Source organism: Oryzias melastigma, linkage group LG3, assembly GCF_002922805.2.
Source record: "Oryzias melastigma strain HK-1 linkage group LG3, ASM292280v2, whole genome shotgun sequence".
NCBI classification, from domain to species: domain Eukaryota; kingdom Metazoa; phylum Chordata; class Actinopteri; order Beloniformes; family Adrianichthyidae; genus Oryzias; species Oryzias melastigma.
In genome coordinates, this window is record NC_050514.1 from 8,261,641 (window position 1) to 8,270,060 (window position 8,420).

The following is an 8,420-nucleotide window of genomic DNA, read 5'->3' on the forward strand; positions in this document are numbered from 1 at the left end:
TCATTATCCATCACATTCCATTTTTTAACCCCAGCAAAGGAAATAGTCCTTTGTTTAAGTGTAGTTTTTACTTTGGGTACTTTGAAGTTTTCATTTCTTCTACTATTTACCTTATTTATAACAAAAATATTTTGTAAACAAGGTGGCAACATAAAATGTTTGGCCTTAAACATTACCAACAGTGTCTGCAGAGAACATAAATCTTTAAATTTCAGTATTCTTGACTTAAAAAATAGATGCAAATTGTAGGAAGTCAAATGTATTATTCTTAATGATTTTTTTTGCAGAATTGTTAAAGGTTCCAGGGATGACTCATAAGAATTACCCCAGACTTCCAAACAATATGAAAAATATGGTAAAATCAAGGAGAAATACAGAATATGCATAGCAAGATTTTTACTTATTTTTTGTTTTATATAAACAATATGTTGCTTCCATTTTAAATTCTCATCAACAATAATCCCCAGAAATCGAAATTCATGAACTCTTTCTATGTCTACACCATTCCATTTCAAATTAAAATTTGAAATGGATTTTTTGTTACTAAACAACATAAACTTTGTTTTTAATTGAGAGTTTGTTTCTATTAAACCATTCCTCAAGTAAAATCATTTCTTGCTCGATTAGAAACTAATGTATCCAAATTTTTCCCAGACCAAAAAAAATGGTGTCGTCAGCAAACAAAACAAATTGCAGTATTTTGGACACATCCCAAAGATCATTTATGTATACAATAAAAAAAATTGCTCCCAGTACAGAGCCTTGTGGAATACCACAATGAATTTTTGACGTTTTGATAGATGTCCTGCATATTCCACATACTGTTAACGATTGTCTAAGTAACTCATCACCCATTGTAATGCAACACCTCTAATACCAGGAGACTGAAGTTTAGCAAACAGAATGTTGTGATCAATGGTGTCAAAGGCCTTCTTTAAATCAATGAAAACATCAATTGTATGATTTTTATTGTCTAATTCTGTTGTAATATCCTTAGTCATTTTCAATAATGCTAATGCCGATGAACGATTATCTCGAAAACCATACTGATTATCATTTAAAAGAGAATATTTTTCCAGGAATTATCAAACTGTAAAGCAAATTTTTTTTCCAAAATTTTAGAAAACTGAGAAAGTTAAGAAATTGGCCAATAATTATTAATGTTATGTTTGTCTCCAGATTTGAATAGGGGTTTTATTTTTGCTATCTTCATTTTATCAGGAAATGTACCTGAATTAAATGAAAGATTAATAATATACGTCAGTTGCGTGACAATGCAATCTATAGTTTGTTTCACAATATGCATATCTAGACCATCGCTGTCACATGATTTTTTACTGATAATTTTTGAAACAACGTTTAATAATTCAGATTCACTGACATGTCCAAGAAAGAGAGAATGACTAATTTTACTCTCAAATTTCTGTCTTGATTCTTCAATATTAACTTTAATGGATTAAGCAAGATTAGGTTAAAAATTAAAAACATTTAAACATTAAAAAAATGGGAATTAAATTCTTCTGCCATTTCTGTTTGATTGATTTCTTTGTTAAATTCATTATATAAATACAATTGTTGTTGAGTTGATCTCTTATTTCCTAAAACATCCCGTAGGACTTTCCAGGTTTCTTTAATATTTCTTTTACTTAAACATAATTGATTTGAATAATAGTCTTTTTTTTGCGTTCCGTATTATACTGGTTAACCTATTTTTATAAAGTTTATACTGTTTTTCTTCAGTAGCAGTCCGAAATTTAAGCCAATATCGATACAATTTGTTCTTTTTACATGCTTTTTTAATGCCATTTGTTATCCAAGGCTTCCTTTCATTTTTAAAACTATCATCAACTGACTTTAGGGGACAGCTCTTATCATACAACAGAGTCATTCAGAGGATGACCTCTGAATGACCTCCCTTCTGTACATACATCATAACACACACACACCCCGACACACACACTCATGTCTTGTCTGGGACATTTCTGAGGACAGTGTGTAGTCTCCCTTTAAATTCTGTCACTGCTGCTCCATCCAAACACAGACAGGATTTCTTCAGTCCTGCATCAGTTGAACATGAGCAGCTGATTCATGTGGACTGAGCATCAGTGGAGCCAAAGCCTTCTCACACCTGAACCAGGCTGTGTGTTTGTGCTTCTGCTGGTTCCTTCAGGAATCTCGGAAAGTCGATTGAAACGTCTGATCTGCTTCTAGTCATACTTTACTGGGATGCCACACGTGTTGTATAGTGAGCATGTGCTGCCACCTACTGTCCTTCTGCAGTACTACATTTAGGGAGGGTTTAAGCCTCGTTTTCAGTTCAGTTTAACCCTGTACCATTGGAGCTCCAGTGTTTATCTTCTTTGATTTACTGTTTTTTTTAAATGTAAACATGATCAATGTCATTCCAGTAGACTCTGAAGGAGAAAAGTGGCTCAACGAGCTCAATGAGCCGCTTTTCTCCTTCAGAATCTACTGGAATGATCATGTTAACAGTTGACCGGCGACGCCTCCGGCGTTAAAGGGTTCAGGTGTGTTTGTGTCGTTGTGTGGAAGCCAAAGCACGTCCAGGATGTTGGTGACTGTTTGGTTTATTTCATCAGCCGACCTGCTTCTCCTCTCTGCCCCCCCAGGCCTCCAACAGACGACTCAGGGATCCGTAACAACGCCGCCGGCCTCACCTCCACGCCCCCCAGCAGCCTCCCATCGCAGGCCCACACCTGCAGCCCCCCGGACTCTGCCTCCTCCCTCACCCCCTGCTCCTCACTGCCACCCTCGGTGTCACCCACCCTGACGGACGTCTTCGGCCTGCCCACGCCGCCAATGGGCAGCGGTGGGGGCTACAGCCTGAGCTCCTCGTGTGGCGGCAGCGGGAGCTCGCGCTCCCCATCGCCGCTCACGCTTATGCAGGCGGTGGCAGCATCTGGAAAGCCCTTTGCCTCCAAACCAGTGGAGCTGTGGAGCAAGCACGACGTGGCGGACTGGCTGGAGAGCCTGAACCTGGGGGAGCACAAGGACGCTTTCCTGGACAATGAGATCGAAGGAGCCCACCTGCCCTCCCTGCAGAAAGAGGACCTGATAGACCTGGGCGTGACCAGAGTGGGCCACCGCATGAACATTGAGAGGGCCCTCAAGCTGCTGCAGGACAGATAAGCTCCCCAGGGCAACGGGTTCCTGCCCCGCACGGATCAGTCTCTAATCTGAAGCTGTGGGGATGGGGGGGTCCGAGCGGAAGCTTCCTCCGGCTGGTTTTGTCCTCTCATCCTCCTTTGTTGCCCTCATCGCACCGCTCTGGTTTGTCTCTTCTTCCTCATTCCCGCTTTCCTGAGCATCCTGGGATCAGGGAAGTTGGGAGGAATCCTGAGGGGGGGGGGGTTTGGGGTCGCTGCTATGTCCCAACAGAGGAGGAGGTGCGGGAGACTCTGGAGGATCACAAACAAGCTCGTCTTGAGTTTTGTGTCCCAGGCGGACTTGTGCTCTCCTGTCTGCTTTGGAATACTGAAGACTTTTTCCACGGGGGGAGGGGGGGGGGCACCAACAACCAGCTGAGCTGGTCGCTCTTCTTTTCTATCTTTGCTAGAGTTTGTTCAGAGAATATTTCTTCACTAGAGTCTACCGGAGTTATATTTCTGACTGCATCAAAGGTTGTAGAGAAAACTTTTAGATAGACTTCACTGTTTTCACCTGTTTGTGTCAAGATAAGAGCATCAGCCGGCACATTGTAACTAATGCCAAACCACCACCTCACCCAAGTTATGCACAGTGCCACACTGTGTGGGGGGGGTTGACGGCCGTCACGGCCATGCAGAGTCCTCGTCTGGATGCAGGGAAAACCGAGGCGACCACACAGTCGTGGAGGCGGGAACGTATGGCTGGGGCTTCCTGAAACCTGTGTCCAGCTGCAGAAATACTCCACCTCTCCTCGCTTTTCCTTCATCATCTCTCGGCCTGCATGTGCGGTAACAGTTGACCCGGCAGAACAGAGGAGGTGTTGCTGCTGCGCTTCATTCCCCCTCCATCCTCTTAAGGCTCACCTTCAGCAGGTCAGCACTCACAAACGCCCCCCGGCCCCTCAGTGGTGCTGGGGGTCCGACAGGTCTGTCAGAGGAGGGACGGCAGGGGTTTTTTGAGGAAACATTTTGGGAAATATGCCAGTTTGCTTTCCTGATGGTGTTCATGAATTTGGTTGGAAACAAACCGAACAAAAGAGCAGAAATTCTTCCCGTCCAGGTTTGGATTCTGTAGATTAAAGCAGCAGGTCCTCATCAGGTCCATCCCCTCTGCAGCTCAGTGATGCTCTGACATGAGCTTCACATCCAAATCTGCCACAGTTATTTACAAAAGGAGCTAAAGTACAACGTATGGCTTCATATGCAACAAACTACAGTTCAGAATGAAAAACTCAAACTCTCTCTCACTCTCATGGCAGGTTTGTGCTTGAGATGTCATCACATTATCTGAGTGAGTCAGACTCACAGAGAAGTCAGGCTTTGAATACGTTTAGTTTAATCATTTTTATTAATCATACTGAAAAAAATGATTAAGACGCTGAGCTGCAGGAATCAAACATTTCACCACATTTACGTCTTTTAGACGATACATCAAAACAGAAAATGTTATTCTGTCTTTTTGTTTTGTTGATCAAAAGTATCAACGGTTGCATCTGTGATGTCCGACAGTCTCTTTTCACCGATGTGCTCCACAGTTCAAGTGTGATTCTGTCCCGTTTGGGACAATAGTGCAAACATTTACCATGGGGAGGGGGGGCGTTTGTGGTCATTTCTGTCAGGCGTCCTCAAAGCGTGGAGAGAAATGACAGTGAGCTGAAGATGTTCACCGTCGCCTTGACAAAAGCTTGTTCATTCACCCACCGTCTGCTGGCTTTCTCAGATGTGGAGAAAAAACATTTAATAATAACAATAACAACGAATTATGTGTAAAAAGAACTTTTCAAAACACTGAAAAAAGATAAACACAACTTTACATTTTTCTGGAGGGTGGTGAGCCCTCAGGTAAAAGTTGCGTGAAGTTTGGCTCATGTTCAGACTGTCTCCAGCCACTTAAGCCCCAGAGCTGAGAGCTAAGCGGCCTTTAGGCTGTGAGAAACCAAGATGTGCCACTGATAAACCAGGTCTGTCAGAAAGACCTGTGAGGGGAGGTAATCGAGTTCTCTAAAGTCGGATTTGATCCAAACAGTCGCAGTTGTCATGCAGAGAGAACAGAGAAAACCCCTTCCACATTTCTGCTTCAGCAGCTCATGTGGTCAGACGCCGCCATTGGAGGTTCTTGTTGTCTCAGCTGATGTCCAAGAGCAGGAGTGAGGACGAGGCGTCTGCATCTGCAGGCAGCTGCTCTGTGGATGTGATGGAGAGGCTCTGTTCTACTGGCCTTCAACTTTTTATAGAACACATGATGCTAGTAAAATCAGGAATAACTGAACACAGCAGCTGACTGTGGATGTTCTTCTTTTGGCCAGATAACCATGAAAAGGCCAAGGCAGTGATGATAAGTCAGCCTGATGGCGCCAAACTAGTAATGGAAGCAGCTTTTGAGCTCCAGACTAGCGATACAACAGATCGTTAGCTCCAGACTAGCGATACAACAGATCGTTAGCTCCAGACTAGCGACGGAACCACCTTGTGGCTCATAATTAGCAATGGAAGCTAATTAGCTCCAAACTAGTGATGGAACCAGATGGGTGGTTCAAAACTAGCAATGAAACCATCTTGTTAGCTTCAATCTGGAACCAGCTGGGTGTAAAAGGAGGAGCACTCAAAGTCACAGACGTCAGACCACAAGATGAAAGTGTTTTTCACAGCGTTCAGACGGCTCTGCCCTTCCAGTCCTGCGGTTCTTGTGCTGTGATTAAACACCAGCTACTCCTGACACCAGTCCATCTTCAACAAGACGGTCCACTTTCCCGTCGGTGTTCCCCCAACCTCAGCAGTGATGGCATACTTCTCTGTGATTGGCTGAAAACTCACACAGTGACAGATGACTTCATTCACTGTCCTTCATCCTGCATGAGTGATTCCCAGCTGCCTCATCTTCACACCTTCATCAGAAGCTGCTGTAAAAAGAGGAAAAAACTCAGGAACTCTTTTATATGTTCATGAAGACGACAAAGAGAGTGAGGCGGCTTTGACCTGACGGGCTGCTGCATACCACAAATAAGTTAAGATGTAAATAATTATACAGCAAAATCCCAACAAACTGTTGGAACATAAATGTCCCCAGATGCCTGGACCTGCACATTCCTCTCTCTTTGTCATTGTTCACATTTATACATTTGCAGCATCACAATCAAAATTTCTCTCTGACTCAGAAACTAAGAGAGGAACAGCCTGAGAAAAGGGGGAGCTGTTTAGAGAACTGTGATATGAAGTGAGAGCAAACCTCTGCCATCACCTTTGCTAACATTTCAGAAACCTCTTAAAAATGAAGAAGCTGATTTGTACAAAAACATTGGAAAGAAAATACGGTGAAATATTTCTGGAGCAGTTACAGCTCCTGAAAACAGCCCAGCAGGCTGCTGATTTCTGGACTTCAGCATGTTCTTGTGAGCATGTCAGAAACCATCCATCTGGGCCTGCAGTCACCATGGCAACAGAAGATACACCGATCAGACGAACCAAAGATCTCTGCAGAGATTTCCGTTTTTGGAAACAAACCTGTGTATTTCCCAAAAGGTGGTGTTTTTCCTCGGTTGTATAAAGGAAGCACTTTACTGCATTTGAATCCCATCGAAGACTTTTTTCTGCTGTTTTGGATAATTATTAAATACATTTTCAAGCATGCACAGCGACATTTTACTGGAGATAAATAGTATTTTGTATTGACAAAGAGACTTTCTACACTTTTGTGCAGCACTCTTTGCTAACTAAAAGGCTAGCTGGTGCCTGAGTCCTGCTAAAAGTCCTGCTAAAACGCAGAGGAAAAGGATTTTAAGTTGAGAAGAAAACCCTCTACAATCTGAAGTTTTTACTACAGGGAAACACTGTTAATCATCAGTCAGAGGAGGAAGACTTCAGTGGAGGGAAAAGTTAGTTCATGAAGTTGAAGCAGATGGTAAGAGTGATGGTGGATGAGGCGCGTGGAGGCGGAGTCAGGAAGCCATCTGCTTCTCCAGGAGTTTAGAAGCTGGAGGTTCCTGCGGTTTGCAGGAGTGTGTAAATATGAGTGCTTCACGTCTGCTTATGTATAGTGCTATGAAGGTGTTTAGAAGGAACTGAAGACATTCTTTGAGAGTTCTAGTTTCCAGAGCTGACCTGATGACCAAAGCCTTGGTCACCCCCCCCCCCACTCTCTTCATCCTGCAGAGGATGCCTTAAATAGTTCACCTCTCCACCCTCCACCCCTGACCTCTGTTGTGGTGAATTCTTCATGAGCACATCCCGCCTGTGGTCCGCTACACAGCCGGTTCAGAACAAGTCGGCGCTGGTTCAGTCCGTTTCACCCCCTCCCCCAGCTTTGTGCAGCTTTTGAGGAGACGACCCCTCAGGAGCTCTGTGTTCTGTGAACATCGGCCGCACGGAGGCTGGCGAGGGCCGCGCTGCTATGACCGTTTTCAAACTCACAGCGGCGTGTCAGACAGACCAGAAAAGCACAGTATTTTTAAAGATTTGTATAGAGTTCTATGAAATTTTATAGAGGTTATCTGAACAAAAACTGTTTAACTCTGATGCTTGAATTGCCAAAAACCAGAAATACTATATAAGTAGATACAAATGTGGATTACTATTATTAGAATTATGGGTTATGTAAGAAGCAATATTTATTCTGAATGATTTCCTTGGTTGTGTTTTCTTTTTCATTTGAAAGTGACATATCATGATGCAGAAACTCGTCAGTGTTTTAATGAAGTGTTGCCTAAAGTAGATCCACTCTACTGCAGTAGATTTCTCTCTTTTTGGCCCATCAAGTGACCACAGAAGTCGGGTTTTTCCCGACTAACACCGTCTGCCTGCTAGAGCTTACATGTGAAGCCCCCCCGAGAGAGCAGAGAGGGAGGACCGTCTTCAAACTGGACGCAGAGGCTTCTTCACGGGACGGGGGGGGCACTTTTCTCATTGTCCTGCATTGGGGTGACCCTTTCTTTGAATCTTTTTTTCTCATAAATAGATTTGATTCTTTAAGTCTTCATAGGGGCTAAGATGTTTTCAGTAAGTTGTGCAGAGACTTGTGTTTATGTTTTCTATGTTGCTGTAATTTTGTGCTAATAAATCATCATAGAGTTGATTAATTACTGAGATGAAAAGAGAGAATTTTCCTCTTCACAGCACTCTTCCTCCCCTTTTGCCCACTTGATTACCAGAGATTTCATGTATGGCAACCAAAATTCACTGTAAGAAATAAATATGATATTGCACTAGCGCTGCAGTCCTTCCAGTCTGTTTGGATTCTGGTTCATGTGTGTGTGTGTG

The 8,420-nt window shown here is 43.3% G+C and overlaps 1 protein-coding gene across 2 annotated transcripts in view; it reads left to right on the top strand.

Moving 5' to 3' along the window:
- Positions 1 to 8,368, top strand: part of LOC112160641 (SH3 and multiple ankyrin repeat domains protein 2) — a 531,836-nt gene extending 523,468 nt beyond the window's left edge. For both annotated transcript variants that reach the window (XM_036217187.1, XM_036217185.1), the window contains one exon: positions 2,631 to 8,368. In XM_036217187.1, the coding sequence (XP_036073080.1) occupies positions 2,631 to 3,150 (520 nt within the window). In that variant the 3' untranslated portion in view covers positions 3,151 to 8,368. The remainder of the gene's footprint in view (positions 1 to 2,630) is intronic.
- The last annotated feature ends 52 nt before the right edge of the window (positions 8,369 to 8,420 follow it).